The sequence below is a fragment of the Vigna umbellata genome, chromosome 7 (assembly GCF_029865625.1).
Source record: "Vigna umbellata cultivar VRB3 chromosome 7, Vumbellata_1.0, whole genome shotgun sequence".
NCBI classification, from domain to species: domain Eukaryota; kingdom Viridiplantae; phylum Streptophyta; class Magnoliopsida; order Fabales; family Fabaceae; genus Vigna; species Vigna umbellata.
The window spans coordinates 4,190,430-4,214,493 of NC_142171.1; the positions used below are offsets into that span (position 1 = coordinate 4,190,430).

Genomic DNA, 24,064 nt, shown 5'->3' on the forward strand with positions numbered 1-24,064 from the left:
GGGTTTTTTTAAAAGCCCCAACCCCTAAAGCCCCACATAAAGTGGGCTGGGGTAGGGTTAGGTGATAACAGTTGAAAAACTGTTATTTTCATGATTAAAATTGGCACTAAAAGCAACCTTTACACTTAGAAACTAGCTTGAAATCATGTTTTTCTTCATATTTTTAGAAATAAGAGAGCTGGACAGGTTTATGCTTGATTTCAGTGTTTTTGAGCAGGTTTTAAGGTGAATTTGGTGAAAGAAGTGAAGAAGGTGAGAGATGGAATCAGAAAAGACATCAAAAAGTGCAAAAGGAGAAGCCGAAGTCACCGCTCAGCGGCAGTTTACCGCTGAGCGGCAATCAGGAGCTTACGGGAGATCCGCTGAGGGGCAAAATGGCCGCTGAGGGGAAGAAACGTCTCACGCACTTACCGCTGAGCGGTACTTTACCGCTGAGCGGTACTTTACCGCTGAGCGGTACTTTACCGCTGAGCGGCACTTTTATGGGCTTGGACCTAATTTTCTGTAATTTACGAATAATATATAAGCTTTAGGGTTTCCTAGGGTTAGGTATCTTTGGCTGGAACGAAGCAAACACTCTCTCTTCCACCCCTTTGAAGGAGGATCTTGGATGCTGAGGCTTCCTCTTCACCTTTTTAGGGTTTTATCTTTCATTCTTTCATTGTTATTCATCTAGGTTCACCATGAATATGGTGAACTAAACTCTGTATGTTTGTTGGGGAATCAATGTAATCTTTTGAAGCTCTCATATATGGAATTTGTTGTTACATCTTTTATTTAAGATCTATGCTTTCTTTCATCATTAGTTAGGGTTTTTCCTCTTTGCGTAATGCTTGCATTGTTTAACTCATTCGATGCATGATTATTGGTTTTGTCGATACGGGCGCGTACGGGGAAGTCTAGATCCGGGGAATTTCTCCCAATATCATATTGGTTGTCGTTAAGCTCCTGCACTTATGAACTAATCATTAGGAATGCTAGGAATTGTATGAACTCGTGATTAGAGAGAAGCCTTCTTGAAAGGTACTTTAGAGAGTGGCATTAACAATGATGATTTTAATGTTGAATTCCTAAAATATATGAGAGTGAAAAAGATGAAATTGAACCCCAACAACATATTCATACCTATATTTCATTGAAAGTGTTTATCGTTTGCTTTTGCCATTGATCAAAACTTCATGCATACATATTTAATTTTCGTCTTTTGCATATAAAATCCAAATATTTCGTCTTTAAGTCGTAGCTAATCAATAAATCACACAACTAAACTAGGCCGTGAGTCCTTTGGGAAGAACGATACTTGGTCTTACCAAGTTTATTACTTGAACGATTCGGTCATACTTGCCGATTGAAAAACAAGTTTGTGACATCATATTTTGGTGTTCATAAATTTGTCCATCAAGTTTTTGGCGCCGTTGCCGGGGACTCTGGTTTAACTGGTTAATTTGTGTGATTGTTGATTATCTTTGACTTTAATTTTGAATTTCTGTTTTTATTTTCTGTTTTTATTTTTTTCGGGGACTTTAATTCTAGGGTTTTGTGTTCTTGTGTATGCAAGAGGCAATTCGAACTAGGAGCAAGAAAACAACAGAACCTCTGCTTGAAGGTCTAGACGAGAGTAGACGGAGGAGAGGAATCCGAACATCTAGAGAACTTTTCCCTCCTCCGGAAACTCTGTTGCAACCATCACCACAAGGTTCTGTTCATAGCACAGAAAATATGGAGAACAATAATATCAGAAGAACTCTTGCTGACTACACCAATATAGCTGGACCTCAGCACTTTAACAGTATAGCTAGACCTAGAGTCAATGCAGCTAACATGGAGGTCAAACCAGCACTAATCCAACTGGTGAAAAGCAATCAATTTAATGGGTTATCTCATGAAAGCCCATATGAGCACCTTACTACCTTCAATGAGATTTGCAACACCGTCAAAATTAATGGGGTGCCAGATGAAGCGATCAAACTTAGTTTGTTTCCTTTCTCATTGGGAGGCAATGCTAACACTGCAAACCTCTGTCAAATCAAATTAATGCACCCACGTCATTGCTCAGTATCATTAAAACGCACTCACATTCTCTGCCGCACGTCTGCCATGTGTCAAGTTGGAACATTCTAAAATCAGTAGTGGAAGACAGGTGTCCACGTGTGAGAGAATGTCCGTTTGACATGGGGAAGAGAACTGAATTTTTCTGAAACACTCCTTCCCATTCTCTGCATGCACTCTTCTTCTTCCTCAAAACTGATTTCTCATTTCTCCACCTTCTCTCTAGAACCATTTCACCTTCTCTCTACTGTAACTCACCACCCTCTTCTCCGATCACGTTTCAGAGCCGTAGGAACGTTCCCTGCGTCGTGAGCTCCATTTTGGACCGAACAGCTCCAGATTCTGTAACCGGTATGTTTCCCAACCTAGACGCTCGTTTCTGGATTACCTGCGAACCCAGATTCAGCTGCATGCAAGGGTATAAGCTAAATTTTTCTACGTTTCTTTTGGTTAGATTTAGTGAAGAACTTAAGGAAAACGTTGAGTGTAGAAAAGCCATAGTTGGACAGTCAAAGTCATACTCTTAGGACGTTTCACTCACTGATCCGGGTAAGGGAAGCTTATTAATTTAATTGATACTTGTATGATGTATGAAAGCATGATATGAACTGTATGCATGAGACGTATGCTGATTGATTTGTTATGAACGATCGCTGTTATAATAAATATGATATATGTTGGTTGAACGTTATGTTGATGATTGATAAGTATGAATGATTAATGTGAATCATATAAAGTTTATAAATTGACATTGATATGAAGTATAAAGTATGAACTGATATGTTGAAATTTGGGATCTGTAATAGATGAAAAAATCTGAATGTAAATTACTCCCTATGATAAAATACGTTCGTCATCGTACGGTCTTATACTGTTCGGTTTCCTAGTAAGTGACTTAAAATGGAATTCTTTCATTCGGGAAGAATTCTAATCGAGAACGAGCGTCCTCATGTGAAATACTAGGTTTAAGCGTTTGGCTCAGCCTAGTGATACCGTATACCTTAAATTAAATAGCGCTCGGTCTTATACCAAGCGTTCGTCCTAAATAGCGCTCGGTCTTATACTAAGCGTTCGTCCTAAATAGCGCTCGGTCTTATACCAAGCGTTCGTCCTAAATAGCGCTCGGTCTTGTACTAAGCGTTCGTCAAAATTGGTGCTCGGTCATCTACCTAGCGTTCGTCATAAGTGGTGCTCAGTCTTATACCAAGCGCTCGTATTATTGAATAACCACTTTGATAAACTAGCGTTCGTTCAAGTATTATAATATTCACCTTTCCTCACGTTCGTTCAATTACTGACATCGGTCTTCCATATGCGAATTACTACACAGATAGTTCTAAATATTTTGACTCTCCTTCTTACATTGGATCTGGTCTAAGGTCTTCATAATGAATTTTTCTTTAAGTACCAGTGTACATCCAAACGAGTTAGTTCATTTAACTGACCGCATAGATAGTAACAATCGTTACAGACTTCTTCGTTCATTCAATACATTCCCTTGACGTTCGTCCTAGTTCTTCAGAGGGCTGAACGTTCGTTATTTTATGCTCTTAAATCTAAAGATGAAATTGAGGATAAATTATAAGGACTTGAAGTGTGAATACTATATTGAGTGATTATACGATTATGGATTTTGGACGAGCGTTCCAGGGAGGAACGACTCATATATGTTGATTATGGAATTTGGTAAAGTATGACTGTGGTCATGCTAATGCTGGCTGGTCCATCCTGATGTTCCGTGAGTACCATCCTCACGTAGAGGGGGTATGTCATGTGTGGGAACGGCAGGAGGTTCTATTCCTTAGGGGTACTTTGGATAGGACTAACCTCGAGTGGCAGCTGTTGAGTGTATCCCAGTTACTACATCACTCGGGTGCAAGGACGCCTGTAGCTACACAGATTCATACAGTCCGGACGGTCTGTCTAGTATATATATATATATATATATATATATATATATATATATATATATATTCCTATGTTGTTATATACTAAGTTACTTGTTGTGTGAATTGAAATGTTAAGTGTATATGTTGATGTATGAATTAAATTATATAAGCTTACCCTTTCGTTTTCCTTGTGTTGTCTATCGTCTATGTACGTTCGTCCTGTCTTGCAATGATCATCCGTGTGGATGTGAGCAGAAGGCGTGGCCACTTTGGAGGACGTGATTGAAGAAGAGAATCTGGTTGAAGTGGAAGTCAAGGCCGAGCCTTAGACCGCTCGTTTGAATTAGAGGTTTAGATGTTAGTTTTCATTCTGACGTTCGGTTATTAATTTTGTAAAACCGTTCATCCTAGCTTCTATTATTCTGATAGTACTGTATTGAATTTCTGTAACTAAAGCGTTTTGGCTTTTGAACTTTAATCTTAGTTTAAAGACTGCATTGTTTACTGTTAAATGTAATTAATTCTTATTTATGGTAATTACTGTATTTTGGGATGTTACATTAGTGGTATCAGAGCAGTTTTGTTCTTTTAAGGACACTGTAGGTTATGAGTACACTGTGTTTTTGCTGTGTGCTTATTGTGTGTTTAATGAGTTATTATTTTTAACTCTTGAACATAACTAACGTTCGTTTTTCTCTGGTCCAGAGAACACATGGCGCCTAGACTCCCTCCTCCACCACAACCAAATGAGCTTGAGGCATCCAACAACGCTAGGTTGTTGGAAACAGTCATTGAGAGACTGCAGCAACAGAACACCATCTTGATGGAGCAGAACGCCGCTGCTCTACAGAGTCTGGAGGCCGCACGCGCCAACACTGAGGCAACCCAAAGGCAGTTGATGGAAATTATCGCTGCCACCAGAGGTACACCAGGGGCGTCATCTTCCAATACTAACCATCCAACCGAGTGGAGTTTGGAGAGTTTTCTTCAACACCATCCGGTTAAGTTCAGTGGGAAGTGCCTCCCTGATGAGGTAGATCAGTGGCTAAGAGACATGGAAAGAATATTCAACGCCAAGAGATGCCCGGACGAGAACAGGTTGGCGTTCACAGAATACTTGTTGACGGGAGAAGCAAGCCACTGGTGGGCGAGCATGAGAGCAATCTTAACGGACGCCCAAAATCCCATCACATGGGAAGTATTTCGGGGCAAATTTTATGAAGAATACTTCCCTGACAGCGTCCGTTTTGCTAAGGAAGTAGAGTTTCTGCACCTGGTCCAAGGCGGAATGTCTGTTTCTGAATATACGAACAAGTTCAAACACTTGGTTCGTTTCAATACGATGGCCACCAGTGAAGAGTGGCAGTGTAGGAAGTTTGAGAACGGACTGCGGAGCGACCTGAAGGTTTTAATTTCCAGCTTATGTTTATGGACGTTTCCTGCTATGGTTGAGAGGGCCAAGGTATTAGAGAAGAACATGGCAGAAGCAGAACGACACAAGAAATAACAACAAGTAGTAAGGGGACCCATCGTATCAAGAAGCAACGTCAATCAGAGGAGATCCCCTTACGCTCGTCCAAATCAATCATCTAATGCAAGCGGGTCTCAAGCATTGGTTCCTGGCGGACAGTCTGGGCAGCAAGGAAACGTCACTTGTTTCCAGTGTGGAGGGCCGCATTACCGTTCGTCATGTCCTCAGCTGGTGGGAGGAAAACACTGCACACGTTGTGGAAGGAATGGGCACTTGGAGAGCGAGTGCAACATGGGTGGACGTGCAGTGATGAGGCCACCAAATGCTGGAAGGAACCAACCAAGAGGTGGTCGAGCCCAAGCAGTGGGACGCGTTTATGCTATAACTGGTGCGGAGGCAGCAAGCTCAGGTACACTTATCACCAGTACCTGCTTAATTTATGGAACGTCTTGCTGTGTGTTGTTTGACTCTGGGGCGACTCACTCCTTCATCTCGAAGGCATGTGTTGAAAAATTGGGAATAACCGAGAGGGAGATGCAGTTCGACTTGGTGGTGTCAACCCCAGCGGATGGAGAGATTAGGACGTCTACCGTATGCATTAGATGTCCCATTGTGGTTGAGGGGCGTAGTTATAAGGTGAACTTAATCTGTTTGCCTTTGAAGGAGTTAGAAGTAATTTTAGGAATGGATTGGTTGGCTACCAATCGCATTCTTATAGATTGTGGTAAGAAGGAATTAGTGTTTCCGGATGAAGATGAAGAAGAGTTATCAGTAACGCTCGGTCAATTAAAGGAGGACATAATGGAAGGTGCGAGCTGTTTTCTAATCATGACGCATGAAGACCAGGAGTTCGGAGGTTTGAGGCAGGAACGAACGTCCAGAGTTGGCAGTAAAGGACGATCTGTGGTGGATGAGTTTCCGGACGTCTTTCCGGAAGAAATACCTGGACTACCTCCTGCTCGTGAAGTTGAATTCACCATTGATTTGGTGACGACAGCAGCACCTATCTCCGTTCAGCCATATAGGATGTCGCCAGCTGAATTGGCTGACCTCAAGAAGCAGATTGAAGAATTGATGGAAAAGCGGTTTATCAGACCGAGCGTATCACCTTGGGGAGCGCCTGTACTCTTAGTGAAGAAGAAAGATGGCAGCTCTCGGTTGTGTATAGACTACAGGCAATTAAACAAGCTGACCATCAAGAACAAGTATCCACTACCAAGAATAGATGACTTGTTGGATCAACTGCATGGGGCCACAGTGTTCTCGAAGATTGACTTGCGGTCTGGATATCATCAAATCAGAGTGAAGGAGGACGACATCCAGAAGACTGCTTTCAGGTCTCGTTACGGACACTACGAGTATGTAGTGATGCCGTTCGGTGTGACGAACGCACCAACAATCTTCATGGATTACATGAATCGGATATTCAGGCCGTATTTGGACAAATTTGTGGTCGTCTTCATAGATGATATTCTCATCTACTCCAAGACACAAGCCGAACACGAAGAACACTTGAGGGCAGTACTGACCGTGTTGAGGGAAAAGGAGTTATATGCAAAGCTGTCCAAGTGTGAATTTTGGATGAAGGAAGTACAATTTTTGGGGCATGTGGTGTCGGCTGGAGGCATCTCGGTAGATCCAGCTAAGGTGCGAGCAGTACTGGAATGGGAAAGTCCACGTTCGGTCACTGAGGTTCGTAGCTTTGTGGGACTCGCGGGCTACTACAGACGCTTTATTGAAGGATTCGCCAAGATAGTGGCTTCGCTAACTCAGTTGACCCGGAAAGATCAGTCGTTCGCATGGACCGATCGATGTGAAGCGAGCTTCCAGGAGTTGAAAGTAAAATTGACGAGCGCTCCAGTTCTGATTATACCAGACACGGCCAAACCGTTCGAGGTGTACTACGACGCCTCTCACCAAGGTTTGGGTTGTGTGCTGATGCAAGAGAAGCGAGCGGTAGCGTACGCGTCTCGTCAATTGAAGATTCACGAGAAAAATTACCCAACGCACGACCTAGAATTGGCAGCGGTCGTTTTCGCATTGAAGATTTGGAGGCATTATCTGTACGGATCTACATTCCAAGTCTTTAGTGACCACAAGAGCCTCAAGTACTTATTTGATCAGAAGGAGTTGAACATGAGGCAGAGGCGTTGGTTAGAATTCTTAAAAGATTATGAGTTTGAGCTGCTTTATCATCCGGGAAAGGCTAACGTAGTGGCGGACGCTCTAAGCAGGAAGGCAGTGCATGTCTCGGTTATGATGGTTAAAGAGCTGAGTTTAGTTGAGAGCTTCAGAGATCTAAGGTTGCAGTTCGAATTGAAGCCGAGCAACATCAAATGCTGTAACCTTAGAATATCCAGTGACGTCTTTGACCGTATTAAAATGAAGCAACGCAAGGATGAAGAACTGGTGAAGATTTTGAGCACGCTCGGTTCAGATCAAGCCAAGGAGTTTAGTGCTGGAACGGACAACCTATTACGATACATGGGCAGGACATGCGTTCCTAATGATGGCGAGCTGAAGCAGATTATTTTGGAGGAAGGGCATCATAGTCGTCTTAGCATACACCCTGGTATGACTAAGATGTATCAAGACCTTCGGCAGTCATTCTGGTGGCCTGGAATGAAGAGTGATGTTGCTCGTTTTGTGGCATCATGTTTAACTTGTCAAAGAGCAAAGGCTGAACACCAAAGACCAGGTGGTTTGCTTCAGCAGTTGGAGATTCCCGAATGGAAGTGGGACAGCATTTCCATGGATTTTTTGACCCATCTACCACGCACGGTCAGAAATCATGATTCAATATGGGTGATTGTGGATCGTCTAACGAAGAGCGCCCACTTCCTAGCAGTTAACTTGAAGATGTCGATGACCAATCTAGCCAAGTTGTACATCAAGGAGATCGTTCGTTTGCATGGAGTCCCTTCAAGCATCGTTTCTGACCGAGATACGAGATTCACATCTCGGTTTTGGCAATCCTTGCAAGGTGAATTGGGAAGCAAGTTGCAGATGAGTTCAGCTTATCACCCTCAGACGGACGACCAATCTGAGCGGACAATCCAAACGCTGGAAGATTTATTGAGGACGTGCGTCCTAGATCACTTAGGCGCTTGGGATGAGATCTTGCCGCTAGTGGAGTTCACGTACAACAATAGCTTTCAGTCTAGCATAGGAATGACGTCGTTTGAAGCTCTCTATGGTAGGAAGCGCAGAACGCCACTTTGTTGGTTCCAGGAAGGAGAGAACGTGCTAACTGGACCCGAACTGATCCAGCAAACAACGGAGAAGGTAAAGTTAATACAAGAGAGATTGAAGACGTCCCTTAGCAGGCAGAAGTCCTATGTGGATAGACGAAGAAGACCTTTGGAGTTCGCTGCAGGAGATCAAGTCTTTCTTAGACTCAATTCGATCACTGGGGTAGGCAGAGTCGTTCGTCCAAAGAAGCTATCCCCCAAGTTCATAGGACCTTATCAAATCTTGAAGAAGATCGGACCAGTGGCGTATGAACTAGCTTTACCACCTCAACTGTCAAATCTTCATCCAGTATTCCACGTTTCCCAGCTCCGGAAGTACATAGCCAATCCTTCTCATATATTGGAGTTGGAAGACGTTCAATTGCGCCAAGACCGAACGCTAGAATTGCAACCAGTACGTGTAGAAGATCGCCGCACCAAGCTATACAAAGGAAAAGACGTTCGTCTAGTTAAAATGGTGTGGGACGAGAAGACTGGTGACTCAACGTGGGAAATAGAGGAGGCCATGAAGGACTTGTATCCCCACCTGTTTCAGGGTAAGTACTAATTTTCGAGGACAAAAATTTTTGTAGTTAGGAGGAATGTGAGACCTTGGAAAATTACCACACTGCAAACCTCTGTCAAATCAAATTAATGCACCCACGTCATTGCTCAGTATCATTAAAACGCACTCACATTCTCTGCCGCACGTCTGCCATGTGTCAAGTTGGAACATTCTGAAATCAGTAGTGGAAGACAGGTGTCCGCGTGTGAGAGAACGTCTGTTTGACATGGGGAAGAGAACTGAATTTTTCTGAAACACTCCTTCCCATTCTCTGCATGCACTCTTCTTCTTCCTCAAAACTGATTTCTCATTTCTCCACCTTCTCTCTAGAACCATTTCACCTTCTCTCTACTGTAACTCACCACCCTCTTCTCCGATCACGTTTCAGAGCCGTAGGAACGTTCCCTGCGTCGTGAGCTCCATTTTGGACCGAACAGCTCCAGATTCTGTAACCGGTAAGTTTCCCAACCTAGACGCTCGTTTCTGGATTACCTGCGAACCCAGATTCAGCTGCATGCAAGGGTATAAGCTAAATTTTTCTACGTTTCTTTTGGTTAGATTTAGTGAAGAACTTAAGGAAAACGTTGAGTGTAGAAAAGCCATAGTTGGACGAGTCAAAGTCATACTCTTAGGACGTTTCACTCACTGATCCGGGTAAGGGAAGCTTATTAATTTAATTGATACTTGTATGATGTATGAAAGCATGATATGAACTGTATGCATGAGACGTATGCTGATTGATTTGTTATGAACGATCGCTATTATAATAAATATGATATATGTTGGTTGAACGTTATGTTGATGATTGATAAGTATGAATGATTAATGTGAATCATATAAAGTTTATAAATTGACATTGATATGAAGTATAAAGTATGAACTGATATGTTGAAATTTGGGATCTGTAATAGATGAAAAAATCTGAATGTAAATTACTCCCTATGATAAAATACGTTCGTCATCGTACGGTCTTATACCGTTCGGTTTCCTAGTAAGTGACTTAAAATGGAATTCTTTCATCCGGGAAGAATTCTAATCGAGAACGAGCGTCCTCATGTGAAATACTAGGTTTAAGCGTTTGGCTCAGCCTAGTGATACCGTATACCTTAAATTAAATAGCGCTCGGTCTTATACCAAGCGTTCGTCCTAAATAGCGCTCGGTCTTATACTAAGCGTTCGTCCTAAATAGCGCTCGGTCTTATACCAAGCGTTCGTCCTAAATAGCGCTCGGTCTTGTACTAAGCGTTCGTCAAAATTGGTGCTCGGTCATCTACCTAGCGTTCGTCATAAGTGGTGCTCAGTCTTATACCAAGCGCTCGTATTATTGAATAACCACTTTGATAAACTAGCGTTCGTTCAAGTATTATAATATTCACCTTTCCTCACGTTCGTTCAATTACTGACATCGGTCTTTCATATGCGAATTACTACACAGATAGTTCTAAATATTTTGACTCTCCTTCTTACATTGGATCTGGTCTAAGGTCTTCATAATGAATTTTTCTTTAAGTACCAGTGTACATCCAAACGAGTTAGTTCATTTAACTGACCGCATAGATAGTAACGATCGTTACAGACTTCTTCGTTCATTCAATACATTCCCTTGACGTTTGTCCTAGTTCTTCAGAGGGCTGAACGTTCGTTATTTTATGCTCTTAAATCTAAAGATGAAATTGACGATAAATTATAAGGACTTGAAGTGTGAATACTATATTGAGTGATTATACGATTATGGATTTTGGACGAGCGTTCCAGGGAGGAACGACTCATATATGTTGATTATGGAATTTGGTAAAGTATGACTGTGGTCATGCTAATGCTGGCTGGTCCATCCTGATGTTCCGTGAGTACCATCCTCACGTAGAGAGGGTATGTCATGTGTGGGAACGATAGGAGGTTCTATTCCTTAGGGGTACTTTGGATAGGACTAACCTCGAGTGGCAGCTGTTGAGTGTATCCCAGTTACTACATCACTCGGGTGCAAGGACGCCTGTAGCTACACAGATTCATACAGTCCGGACGGTCTGTCTTAGTATATATATATGTATATATATATATATATATATATATATATATATATATATATATATATATATATATTTCTATGTTGTTATATACTAAGTTACTTGTTGTGTGAATTGAAATGTTAAGTGTATATGTTGATGTATGAATTAAATTATATAAGCTTACCCTTTCGTTTTCCTTGTGTTGTCTATCGTCTATGTACGTTCGTCCTGTCTTGCAATGATCATCCGTGTGGATGTGAGCAGAAGGCGAGGCCACTTTGGAGGACGTGATTGAAGAAGAGACTCTGGTTGAAGTGGAAGTCAAGGCCGAGCCTTAGACCGCTCGTTTGAATTAGAGGTTTAGATGTTAGTTTTCATTCTGACGTTCGGTTATTAATTTTGTAAAACCGTTCGTCCCAGCTTCTATTATTCTGATAGTACTGTATTGAATTTCTGTAACTAAAGCGTTTTGGCTTTTGAACTTTAATCTTAGTGTAAAGACTGCATTGTTTACTGTTAAATGTAATTAATTCTGATTTATGGTAATTACTGTATTTTGGGATGTTACAGTTGAAAAAGAAAATTTTTATTATTATTTTTATTTAAAAGAAAATGAAAAAAATTTCAAAAAAGAAATTATAAAAGTAACACAGTTGAAAATTCGATTTTTCAATAATCGAATTCTGATATCTATATAAATATTTGAAATATTAATTATGGATAGATTTTAAATTCGAATCTATTGATTGGATGAATTTTTAATATCGGTGTAAAATTTTTATTTTTTATAGTTTGTCATATAAAATTCTTTTGTTGAATGTTTTGTATAGATATATATGCATTAAAAAATTAAACCACAAACTTTGTAAAGTTTAAAATTAATTTCACGTAATAAAAGAACTAATTTTTTATTGAAAATCCTTGTTAGGCAAAATTCTTATAAATATCATAAATGTTAGTATACAAGATCTAAATGTAATCCTAGTGGTTATAAAATCAGATTTTTTTTTCTAACCTCTTAGATTAAATTAATATTTTAAAATCATACTTATCTTTATCCAACAAAGATCGTTTTTATTGAATTATTTATCATAATTGAGCCGATTGTAATAAAAAATAATTAAATAATAGATACAATATTTTTAAATAAATATAATGTTATAATTTATAATACTAAAATTAAAATTATTATTGTATTTAATTATTAACATATAAAATAAATAAAAATTATAATAATTATAATAATAAATAAATTACATCAATTAATAAAAAAGACAAATGAATACAATATAAAATATATGAAAAAGACATAAAAATATATAAATTGATGTAAATGACTAAATTATACGTTTCATAAATTTTTTTTAAAAGAATTATATAACTTTGTAAATCATAAATATTAATTTTATTAAATTTGGAAAATTTAAAAAGTTAAAAAGTTATTAAGTCAAAATTTTAACATGTTCGCACCAATTAAAAATAATGTAATTTTGATCACAAATCTTAATCGAATGATATTGATTTAAACTAGTGACAAAATAGATTACCATCTATAAATAAATTCGTTAGTCCATCAAAATTTTACAAATTAAATTAATTTTTTTAACTTTTAAACCTATTTTATGTGGATATCTCTGAACCGTCAAATTTACAAACCAAAATTAAGATGAAAAAATTATCAAAACAAAATTTGGAAATTAAGGAATAATTGTATAAAAGCATTATTATTAAACTAATTAATATAGAAACAGTTATGAAGTAGAAAATTAATTTTATTGGTAAAAAAATATAATTACACATGAATCAATTACGATTATAAGTTATTTTTAACTGTCAATAGGTTTGCTGTAACATCCCAAAATACAGTAATTACCATAAATCAGAATTAATTACATTTAACAGTAAACAATGCAGTCTTTATTGATGGTATCGGATGGGGTATTTTTCGAAGAGTATAGCGCAGCGGAATTAAAACTCGGAGAGCGGAAAGCGTGTTCGATCACAATTAAAAATAATTTGATCCTTTAGTAAAATTAATTTTCTTTCAGAAAATTAATCAAATAGATGATATACGTAAAATAATATGAGTGTAGGGAATAAGAAGATCAACACAGAATTTTTATCCTGGTTCGAATCAAAAGATTCTACGTCCAGTCGTTAATCACTATAAATAATGATTAACCTTTTTCACTAAAAATGGTTTAACATATTACAAGATAATGAACAGGAATAAAATGAAAAGAACCACTCTACCAACTTGAAGAGAACCGCTCCAACAATCGACCAACGATTCACAAGCTTCTCCTTTCACAAGACCAGGCAGAGCACCTTGCTAACTTGAAGAGAGTCTGCTCCGACTATCGACACACGATACGCGAGCCTCTCCTTTCACAAGACCAAGCAAGGGAACAATGAACAAAAAGCTCTCTAAGAACGTTCCTCTGACACACAGTGTTCTAAGCTTTCTCAGTTCAAAAAACGTTACCTTCTGATTTCTCCAAATCAAATTATATAGCCAAGTACACTGAGTGCCAAAGGTCAGCTCTCAACTGCCATGAATAATCGATTATTGTAAGTGATAATCGATTATTCAAGTCCGTTACAAGTTTTCAAAAATGTGATAATCGATTATATGAAGTGATAATCGATTATTCAAGTATGACTTGTGATAATCGATTATTGCTTAACCATAATCGATTATTCTAGTAAAAATTACAATGTTTAACATTTTCCTACTACATTAAAAATCCACAAGTTGCTTTTTTTAAATATTTTCCTACTACATCCAAAATCTATAAGTTGCAGCATCATCAAAATACATCTTCAGGTTTTACCAATACTCCTTATTGGTAACAATCTCCCCCTTTTTGATGATGATCAAAAACTCTCTTTTTAAAAGCAACTCAGGTTTACCTGCAACATATATAAACTAATGGACAACCACAGTTAGCAGTACCTGTACAATTAAAAAACTATTTTTTTTCTTTAATCCTCCCCTTATATTTCTTCTCCCCCTTTTTGATCATAAGCAAAAAGAATAATGTAATAACCTCCCCCTTAATATGAGCTCCCCCTCAAAAATGGAATATATGCAAAAAATAAAAGCTCATTATATTAAGAACAGAAAGGAATTACATGAAATTCATAAAGATTAAGAAACTAAATACCATAACGAAAATAACATAACAATCAAACTTAGAGGCCTAAAACCTAGAATTCAGGACTAGGAGAACGTTCAGGAGGTGGGATATTAAGATGACCCTCGATGTTAGATAGGCGAACATCAAGATCAAGAAATTGATCAACCATGTACTCATCAACAGATCGCTGCCACTCATAAATCTCCTCAAAGTGAGTCTTTTGTGCAAGACTCATATCCTCCAATTGTTTAGATAACCTTGCAAAATGTTCTTCCATAGAAGTTGAGGAAGAGGAGGGTATGTTGGATGGTCCAGCATCAGACGGAGCAGCAGCACTTACTGGGTCAGCCATATGAGTGTCCATGTCATCATCTTCATCTACATCAGGATGGTCATCATCTTTGTGAATAAGGACTCTGCCTCTAGTAATGAATCCCATTTGACGAAAGGTAGTATCTCCAATTTCTGATCCCACAGTTCAATATTTTGAACGAGTTCTCCTTCAACAGGTACACCTTTGAATTCTAAAATCCTAGAAACAAGAAGGGCATAGGGAAGTTGATATGAATGGATTTTTGGCTTTTACCATTGTGTCAGCAATGAGAGCAGGCCAGTCGATGTGTATGTGATTTAGAATCCCATACAACAGAAGTAAATCCTGCTCAGAGCATTGAGCATGGTTGGTTGCTCTAGGACATAAAATCCAGACAATCAAGTAGTGGATCATCCTTTCTTCAACTTTAAAACCTCCAACCAGTAATTGCCTTCTATTTGTTTGCGTTCAGGATGACGTAGGAAGGATTGAAAAGTCATCATCCTTGAAATCTTCAAGTCCTAAATGGACTTTGACAGCATCATCCCAAATGGAAAGTTGAGCAACATTATACATCATCATCTAAAATGATGCGTACTCCCTTGACCTTAGTAGATATTATCCCATCTCGATAGCAAGTTGAAGTAGAAGACTCTTATAAGATCAGGATAAATGCATCCTTTTTGTTCTAACAGATGCGTTAACCCCTGCTCAGCAAAAGTGTTTGGAAATTGAAAGCCATAGAAGCGGAAAAAGTCAAGACGAATAAACTTTACCGCCATGATCTTCCTTTCTTGCCAAGAATTAACAAAGTCTGCATGTTTCCTTGATCTGAAATCCATCCATCTATGTTTGCAAGACGTGGTTGAGAAGAAGAGGAGGCTCCAGCTGTTCTGCGACGGTGCTGATAACAGTTGAAAAACTGTTATTTTCATGCTTAAAGTTGATACTAAAAGCAACCTTTAGACTTAGAAACTAGCTTGAAATCATGCCTTTTGTGTATATTTTCAGAAATAAGAGAGCTGGACAGGTTTATGCTTGATTTAAGTGTTTTTGTGCAGGTTTTGAGGTGAATTTGGTGAAAGAAGTGAAGAATAAGAGAGAGGACATTAGAAAAGACAAGAAAGAGTGCAAAAAGGAGAAGTCGAAGGCACCGCTCAGCGGCAAACTACCGCTGAGCGGCACTCAAGAGGTGGCGTTGGAACCGCTGAGGGGCAAATGGCCGCTGAGGGGAAGAAAGAAGACGCGTAACCACCGCTGAGCGGTAAATGGCGCTGAGCGGCACTTTTTGGGCTTGGGCTTTTGTAATCTTTTGTAACTCTAGATTAGTATATAAGGGCTTGCACGTCCTTTAGTTAGAGATCTTTGGCAGAAACGAGGCAAACACTCTCTCTTTCACCCCTTTGAAGGAGGATCTTGGATGCTCAGGCTACCTCTTCCACTTTATTGGGTTTATTCTTTCATACTTTCATTGTTATTCATCTAGGTTCACCATGAATATGGTGAACTAAACCTTGTATGTTTGTTGGGGAATCAATGTAATCTCTTGAAGCTCTCATATATGGAATCTGTTGAGTACATCTTTGAATTAAGACATATGCTTTCTTTCATCATTAGTTAGGGTTTTTCCTCTTTGCTCAATGCTTGCATTGTTTAACTCATTCTAATGCATGATTATTGGTTTTGTCGATACGGACACGTACGGGGAAGTCTAGATCCGGGGAATTTCTCCCAATATTATACTGACAATATTCTATTGGTTGCCTTTAAGCTCCTGCACTCATGAACTAATCATTAGGAATGCTAGGAATTGTATGAACTATTTGATTAGGGAGAAGCCATCTAGAATGGTACATTAGAGAGTGGCATTAACAATGATGATTTGAATGTTGAATTCCTAAAATATATGAGAGTGGATGAGATGAAATTGACCCCCAACAACATATTCATTCATATATTCCATTGAAAGTGTTTATCTTTTGTCTTTGCCATTGATCAAAATTCATGCATACATGTTTATTTTCTGTCTTGCATTTTAAACCCAAATATTTCGTTTGTAAGTCTTAGTTAATCAAGAAACCACATAACTAAACTAGGCCGTGAGTCCTTTGGGAAGAACGATACTTGGTCTTACCAAGTTTTATTACTTGAACGATTCGGTCATACTTGCCGATTGTGAAACAAGTTTGTGACATCATATTTTGGTGCTTACAAATTCGTCCATCAGGTGCCTTCTTGAGTCAGCCATGGAGGAAGAATGGGAAAATGAGATTTTGAGAAGGTGAAGGGAAATGAAGAAGATTTGAGCTCTAGATTTGATTTCAGCAGTATTTGGTTGCAAAGGAGTGTCTAATAATCGATTATGGGGGTCTATTTATAAGAAAAATGGAAAAACTAGCCGTTTATGGTCGTTTATAGCCGTTATGGGATGCTCCAACGGCTCTATTTTTGAAACTGTCAGTGCGATAATTGATTATGGCTCGTGATAATCGATTATCAGTTCAATAATTACTGCCCAGAATTGCATGATAATCGATTATGCATAATGATAATCGATTATCTGCTCAAGGTTTTCCAGAATTGAATTTGATGCATGAATAATCGATTATAACTTAGTGATAATCGATTATGAAGCGTTAAGTTTACGAAAAATGCAAAAATTTGCATAGATTTTGATTCTAAGATATGTCTAACACTCCTAACTCTCTTCTAAGCTCAAAAAATCTATCTTTAGGTAGAGCCTTGGTAAAAATATCAGCTAATTGATGTAAAGTATCAACATATTCAATTTGACAATCCCCCTTTTGAATATGATCTCTTAAGAAATGGTGCCTAATTTCTATATGCTTAGTTCTTGAATGCATGATGGGGTTCTTGGTCAAATTTATCGCACTAGTATTGTCACATTTTAGAGGAATTTTGTCAAGGAAGATATCAAAGTCTTCTAATTGTTGTTTCATCCACAAAATTTGGGCACAACAATTTCCAGCTGCAATATATTCAGCTTCAGTGGTAGACAAAGCTACACATGCTTGTTTCTTTGAGTGCCATGACACTAAAGAACATCCCAAGAAATGACAGGTTCCACTAGTACTTTTTCTATCAATTTTACAGCCACCATAATCTACATCAGAATATCCTATTAAACTAGGTGAGGAGTCAGAGGGATACCAAAGTCCAAATGAAGTAGTTCCCTTAAGATATTTTAGAATTCTCTTAACTGCAGTCAAATGAGATTCTTTAGGATTGGCTTGGTATCTAGCACAAACACAAACACTCTGCATAATATCTGGTCTACTAGCAGTTAAGTATAGCAAGGATCCTATCATGCCTCTAAACATGGTTTCATTCACTCCTTTTCCAATTTCATCCTTGTCTAAATAACATGAAGTACCCATGGGTGTACTAGCTTCCTTGCAGCTATCCATACCAAATTTTCTAAGAATTTCTCTACAGTATTTAGTTTGGGAGATGAATGTTCCACCATTCATTTGTTTTATCTGTAGTCCTAAGAAAAAATTTAACTCACCCATCATAGACATCTCAAATTCACCTTGCATTAATTTTGCAAACTCTTCACACAAAGAATCATCAGTTGACCCAAAAATGATATCATCTGCATAAACTTGCACGATTAAAATGTGTTTTCCTACTTTCTTAATGAATAAGGTTGAATCAACCTTTCCTCTAGAAAATTCATTTTCAATTAAAAAGGTACTAAGTCTTTCATACCAAGACCTAGGTGCTTGTTTAAGACCATAAAGGGCCTTTTTCAACTTGTAAACATGATCAGGGAATTTAAAATCCTCAAAACCAGGAGGTTGACTAACATATACCTCTTCTTTTATGAACCCATTTAAAAACGCACTTTTCACATCCATTTGATACAGTTTAAATTTCATCAAAGATGCATATGCAAGCAACAATCTAATTGCTTCTAACCTGGCCACTGGTGCATATGATTCATCATAGTCTATACCTTCCTCTTGACAGTAGCCCTTTGCAACTAGCCTTGCTTTGTTCTTTGTGATGTTTCCATCCTCATCAAGCTTGTTCCTGAATACCCATTTGGTTCCTATGACTTGATAATCATCTTGCTTTGGAATAAGTTCCCAAACTTCATTCCTTTCAAATTGGTTTAGCTCTTCTTGCATAGCAACGCACCACTTATCATCTTGAAGAGCTTCCTTTATATTCTTGGGTTCTATCTGAGACACAAAAGCTACAGTTAGACAAAAATTATTAAGATTATGTCTAGTAGTTACTCCTTTTGAAATGTCTCCAATGATGTTGTCCAAGGAAAGTCCTCTTGGTTGTTGATAGCTTTTAGAATCAATAGCTTGAGGTGTTTCTTGAAGTTCTGGAGGATAGTTCTCATTTAGATACATCTCTTCAAGAGCTTCCTTTAAATAATCCTCATCACCTGCAATAGGTTTGTTTGACTCAAGAGGGTTTTCCTCAAGGTCCACAATCTCATCAAAGACAACATGCATTGATTCTTCAATTGTCAAAGTTCTTCTATTAAATACTCTATATGCTTTACTAGTCAAAGAATATCCTAGGAAAATTGCTTCATCAGATTTTGCATCAAATTTGCCTAGATTATCTTTTCCATTATTCAAGACAAAGCATTTGCACCCAAATATTTTCAAGTGAGATACATTTGGTTTTCTACCATTCAACAGTTCATATGGAGTTAATTTCAGAATTGGCCTAATAAGCATCTTGTTTAACACATAACAAGCAGTACTAACTGCATCAGCCCAAAAATATTTTGGCACATTAGATTCATTCATAAGGGTTCTAGCTAATTCTTCTAATGATCTATTTTTCCTTTCAACAACACCATTTTGTTGGGGAGTTCTAGGTGCAGAAAAGTTATGTGCTATGCCATATTCTTCACAAAATTTATCAAATGACTCATTTTCAAATTCTCCACCATGATCACTTCTCAAAGTTTTGATTTTCAAATCTTTTTCATTTTGAATACGTTTAACAAAAAATTTTAAATGCTTTGAAAGCTTCACTTTTCAGAGTTAAAAAGAAAGTCCAAGTGAATCTTGTGTAATCATCAACAATTACAAGAGCATAGTAATTTCCACCAAAACTTTTAATTCTAGATGGACCAAATAAGTCCATATGCAAAAGTTCTAAAGGTTTTGATGTTGAAATCATGCTTTTGGATGAAAATGAAGATTTGGTTTGTTTACCTTTTTAACATGCAGTGCATAATTTGTCTTTCTCAAATTTCAGTTTAGGCAAACCAATCACAAGATCTTTTGAAATCAATTTATTTAAATGTTGCATATGAATATGTGCAGCTCTTTTATGCCATAGCCAAGGATTTTCTTCTTTAGCAACTAAGCATGTTATACTATGATTAGATGCACTTTCAATATCAATCAAATAAATATTGTTATGCCTAACACCTTGCAAAGCAATATCAGCAGAATCTTTAAAGTAAATGATAACAGTTGAAAAACTGTTATTTTCATGATTAAAATTGACACTAAAAGCAACCTTCACACTTAGAAATTAGCTTGAAATCATGTTTTTCTTTATATTTTTAGAAATAAGAGAGCTGGACAGGTTTATGCTTGATTTCAGTGTTTTTGTGCAGGTTTTAAGGTGAATTTGGTAAAAGAAGTGAAGAAGGAGAGAGATGAAATCAGAAAAGACAATAAAAAGTGCAAAAGGAGAAGCCGAAGTCACCGCTCAGCGGCAGTTTACCGCTGAGCGGCACTCAGGAGTTTGCGGGAGGTCCGCTGAGGGGCAAAATGGCCGCTGAGGGGAGAAAACAAGTCACGCACTCACTGCTGAGCGGTATTTTACCGCTGAGCGGTACTCTGGAAGTCACGGGAGATCCGCTGAGGGGCAAAATGGCCGCTGAGGGGAGAAAACAAGTCACGCAATCACCGCTGAGCGGTAGTTTACCGCTGAGCGGCACTTAAATGGGCTTGGACTTGACTTTTTGTAATTTATGAATGATACATAAGCTTTAGGGTTTCCTAGGGTTAGGCATCTTTGGCAGAAACGAAGCAAACACTCTCTCTACCACCCCTTTGAAGGAGGATCTTGGATGCTGAGGCTTCCGCTTCATCTTTTTAGGGTTTATTCTTTCATTCTTTCATTGTAATTCATCTAGGTTCACCATGAATATGGTGAACTAACCTCTTTATGTTTGTTGGGGAATCAATGTAGTCTTGTGAAACTCTCATATATGGAATCTGTTTTTACATCTTTTAATTAAGACTTATGCTTTCTTTCATCATTAGTTAGGGTTTTTCCTCTTTGTTTAATGCTTGCATGGTTTAACTCATTCGATGCATGATTATTGGTTTTGTCGATACGGGAACGTACGGGGAAGTCTAGATCCGGGGAATTTCTCCCAATTTTATATTGGTTGTCGTTAAGCTCCTGTACTTATGAACTGATCATTAGGAATGCTAGGAATTGTATGAACTCGTGATTAGGGAGAAGCCTTCTGGAAAGGTACATTAGAGAGTGGCATTAACAATGGTGATTTGATCGTTGAATTCCTAAAATATATGAGAGTGGATAAGATGAAATTGAACCCCAACAACATATCCATACATAAATTTCATTGAAAGTGTTTATCTTTTGCTTTTTGCCATTGATCACAATTCATGCATACATGTTTATTTTCTGTCTTGCATTTTAAACCCCAATTAATTCGTTTGTAAGTCTTAGTTAATTAAGAAATCACATAACTAAACTAGGCCGTGAGTCCTTTGGGAAGAACGATACTTGGTCTTACCAAGTTTTATTACTTGAACGATTCGGTCATACTTGCCGATTGAAAACAAGTTTGTGACATCATAATTTGGTGTTCATAAATTTGTCCATCAGTAAACAGTGCATTTATCACTTTCAAAAGTTACCTTGAGACCTTTGTCGCATAATTGACTTATGCTTAAGAGGTTATGCTTGAGGCCTTCAACATATAGCACATCTCTTATTGTTAATGTATTTCCTCCTCCAATGTCTCCGGTACCCTTGATTCTACCTTTGTTGTTATCCCCATAAGTCACAAATCCTTGCTTTTTCTTCTCAAAAGAAATGAATCTTTTCTTGTCACCGGTCATGTGTCTTGAACATCCACTGTCAAGATACCACAATGACTTCTTTGACTTAGTAGATTCCTACAAAACAAATTAGCAAGAGTTTTAGGTCCCCAATCTAATTATGGGTCCTTGAGGTTAGTTCATGCAAGTATAAATCATTTTACAACTTTAACCCATGCATATTTACCATTTGGAACACCAAAATGTTTAATGTTGCATTTGTTTGATGTGTGTCCATGCTTCATACAGTAAAAACAACAAGCATTGCTTACTTTGTTTTTAATAAAAGTCCCTTTTCAACCCAAACTCTACGAGTTCTTCTTACTTTGGACTTATTTATTTGATGCATATTTCTATTTTCAACATTGCTTTTCTTAAGGTTTATCTTAGCATGTGAATTATTCTTGGTTTCCTTTGCAAGTAATTTTCAAGTATATCAATATCAAACATATGATTCTTACAAGACAAGCATTCAACAGGTTCAACAGTAGCATTTGCATCAGATAATTTTGTTTCTAAAGAACTAACTTTATTTTTAAGACAACTTCATCATCAAGCAACTTTTCATAATTCAATTTTAATTCATTGTGCTCTTTCTTAAGTTTTTTATGTGCAGCATCAAGTTTTTCAGATTCAATCAACAATTCACAGAAGGCCTTTTGCATGTCTAATTCACTAGATTCAAAGCTGGAATCACTTACTTGGCTTCCAGTATCTTCTGAGTCAGCCATTAGACAAATATTGGCTTCTTCATCTGAATCACTTGAGCTTGTTGAGCTAGATGCATTGTCTTCCCAAACTATGTATGCTTTCTTTTTCCTTTGAAATTTTCTTTCCTTCTTGTCTTCACTTTTCTTGCTTTTTGGACACTCAGATTTTACGTGCCCTCTTTCTCCACAACCGAAGCACTTTACGTTTGATGGAGATTCTGGACTTTCTTTCCTATCTTTGTGAAACTTGTCCTTTCCCTTTGCTTTCATGAACTTTGCAAATTTTTTATCATCAAGCTCATGTTTTCTTCATCATCAGAATCATCTTCTTTGATCCTTTAGAGCTTTTTCCTTTAGATATTTCAGACTTGAAAGCTAGAGTTTTCCTTTTGCCTTGATCCTCTTCAGCAGTCAATCTTCTCAGCTCAAGTTCATGCTCACGGAGCTTTCCAAACAAGATTGGCATTGACATCTGAGTAAGATTTTGAGATTCCGAGATGGCAGTCACCTTTGGTTGCCAAGACCTGTCCAGAGATTTCAGAATTTTCACATTAAGTTCATCAGTATCAAAAGTCTTACCCAACCCTGTTAAATGATTCACAATATGAGTGAATCGTTTTTGAACGTCAGAGATAGTTTCTCCAGGTTGCATTCTGAACATCTCATATTCCTGAATGAGAGTGTTCTTCCTAGCGCGCTTCACGTCCTCTGTTCCTTCATGAGTGACTCTGAGGACTTCCCACATTTCCTGTGCTGTCTTACACACTGAAATTCTATAAAATTCATCAAGTACAACAACAGATGAAATTATATTGTGAGCTTTAATATCAAACTGAGCTCGTCTATTTTCTTCAGCAGTCCAATTAAAATAAAGTTTTTCAGTCTCTACACCATCAACAGTATTCATAGGAATATAAGGGCCATTTTGTACAGCTTCCCAGATACCTCTATCAACAGACCCCATAAAAATCTCCATTCTCACTTTCCAAAAAGCATAGTTATCACTAGTAAACAATGGAGGTCTGTTAATGGAAGCACCCTCAGCATATACATGGTTTTGATTGTGACCGTCCATTTTCGCAAATGTTGAAAAACTATCAAAGCAAGCTCTGATACCAATTGATGGTATCGGAGGGGGTATTTTTCGAAGAGTATAGCGCAGCGGAATTAAAACTCAGAGAGCGGAAAGCGTGTTCGATCACAATTAAAAATAATTTGATCCTTTTAGTAAAAATAATTTTCTTTCAGAAAATTAATCAAACAGTTGATATACGTAAAATAATATGAGTGTAGGGAATAAGAAGATCAACACAGAATTTTTATCCTGGTTCGAATCAAAAGATTCTACGTCCAGTCGTTAATCACTATAAATAGTGATTAACCTTTTTCACTAAAAATGGTTTAACAGATTACAAGATAATGAACAGGAATAAAATGAAAAGAACCACTCTACCAACTTGAAGAGAACCGCTCCAGCAATCGACCAACGATTCACAAGCTTCTCCTTTCACAAGACCAGGCAGAGCACCTTGCTAACTTGAAGAGAGTCTGCTCTGACTATCGACACACGATACGCGAGCCTCTCCTTTCACAAGACCAAGCAAGG

The 24,064-nt window shown here is 38.0% G+C and overlaps 1 protein-coding gene across 1 annotated transcript; it reads left to right on the forward strand.

The window, feature by feature from the left end:
* Window positions 1-4,650: 4,650 nt before the first annotated feature.
* LOC148194977 (uncharacterized) lies at window positions 4,651-9,207 on the forward strand. Its single transcript, XM_088095043.1, has 6 exons — window positions 4,651-5,228; window positions 5,538-6,000; window positions 6,073-6,494; window positions 6,711-7,639; window positions 8,393-8,633; window positions 8,736-9,207. Exons 1-6 carry the CDS (start codon window positions 4,651-4,653, stop codon window positions 9,205-9,207), a joined length of 3,105 nt encoding a protein of 1,034 aa, XP_087951169.1.
* The last annotated feature ends 14,857 nt before the right edge of the window (window positions 9,208-24,064 follow it).

What these genes read in the sequence shown, in the direction of transcription:
- LOC148194977 (XM_088095043.1), top strand. Translation starts at nt 4,651, where the DNA reads ATGGCGCCTAGACTCCCTCCTCCACCACAACCAAATGAGCTTGAGGCA. An exon ending in CACCTGGTCCAAGGCGGAAT is followed by an intron (nt 5,229 to 5,537) that starts GTCTGTTTCTGA and finishes ATCTAATGCAAG; the next exon opens with CGGGTCTCAAGCATTGGTTC. An exon ending in CGTAGTGGCGGACGCTCTAA is followed by an intron (nt 7,640 to 8,392) that starts GCAGGAAGGCAG and finishes AATCCTTGCAAG; the next exon opens with GTGAATTGGGAAGCAAGTTG.